General features: G+C 68.4%; 1 protein-coding gene across 1 annotated transcript in view; it reads right to left on the bottom strand.

The window, feature by feature from the left end:
- The window catches only part of YJEFN3 (YjeF N-terminal domain containing 3), a 4744-nt gene that overhangs the window by 835 nt on the left and 3378 nt on the right, over positions 1-531 (bottom strand). The window contains 2 exon segments of the mRNA XM_019472199.1: positions 7-25; positions 27-323. Of these exon segments, the coding sequence (XP_019327744.1) occupies positions 7-25; positions 27-323 (316 nt within the window).

Raw genomic sequence — 531 nt, 5'->3', positions numbered from 1 at the left:
CGGGGCGGGGTACTCGGGTGGGTTGAAACTTCTTCTGCACGTCGTAGGGGAGGTATCGACCGGCCACGAAGTGCTGGCGGCCCAGGAAGCGGCGGGCGCACTGCTTGGGCGCCGACAGCGACACCAGGACGTCGGGGCTGATCCCGCCGCTGCTCCCGGCCTCCACGTCCCACCCTGCGAGGGGGGGCACGGGGGGGATGGGGGTGCGTGTCCCCCCCCACCGGCATTGCTGCCCTGCGCAGCTCCGGTCGCATCCTGGCACCGCGCGGGGTTTTTCTTGGTGGGGATTCACCGGCAGCCGTGCCGAGGGCTCCAGTTTGCTCCTGCGGCGGGGGGGGACACAGCCGGGGAGGGGGGTGTGATGGCAATTCCAGGCCTGGCCACCAGACACCCGGGTGTTTTCAAATTACATCATGTCTCAGTTCAGGGAGTTTGTTATTTATCGTGGATGCCCTGAACGCATCCGTGGGGAGCAGCCGCCAGCCCCGGCTCCCGGTGGGGATGCTGCCAGGCTTGTGGGGGGGGACACGG

This window comes from Aptenodytes forsteri, unplaced genomic scaffold, assembly GCF_000699145.1.
Source record: "Aptenodytes forsteri isolate BGI_AS27 unplaced genomic scaffold, ASM69914v1 Scaffold147, whole genome shotgun sequence".
Lineage (NCBI taxonomy): Eukaryota > Metazoa > Chordata > Aves > Sphenisciformes > Spheniscidae > Aptenodytes > Aptenodytes forsteri.
This window is presented reverse-complemented; position numbering and strand designations above follow the sequence as displayed.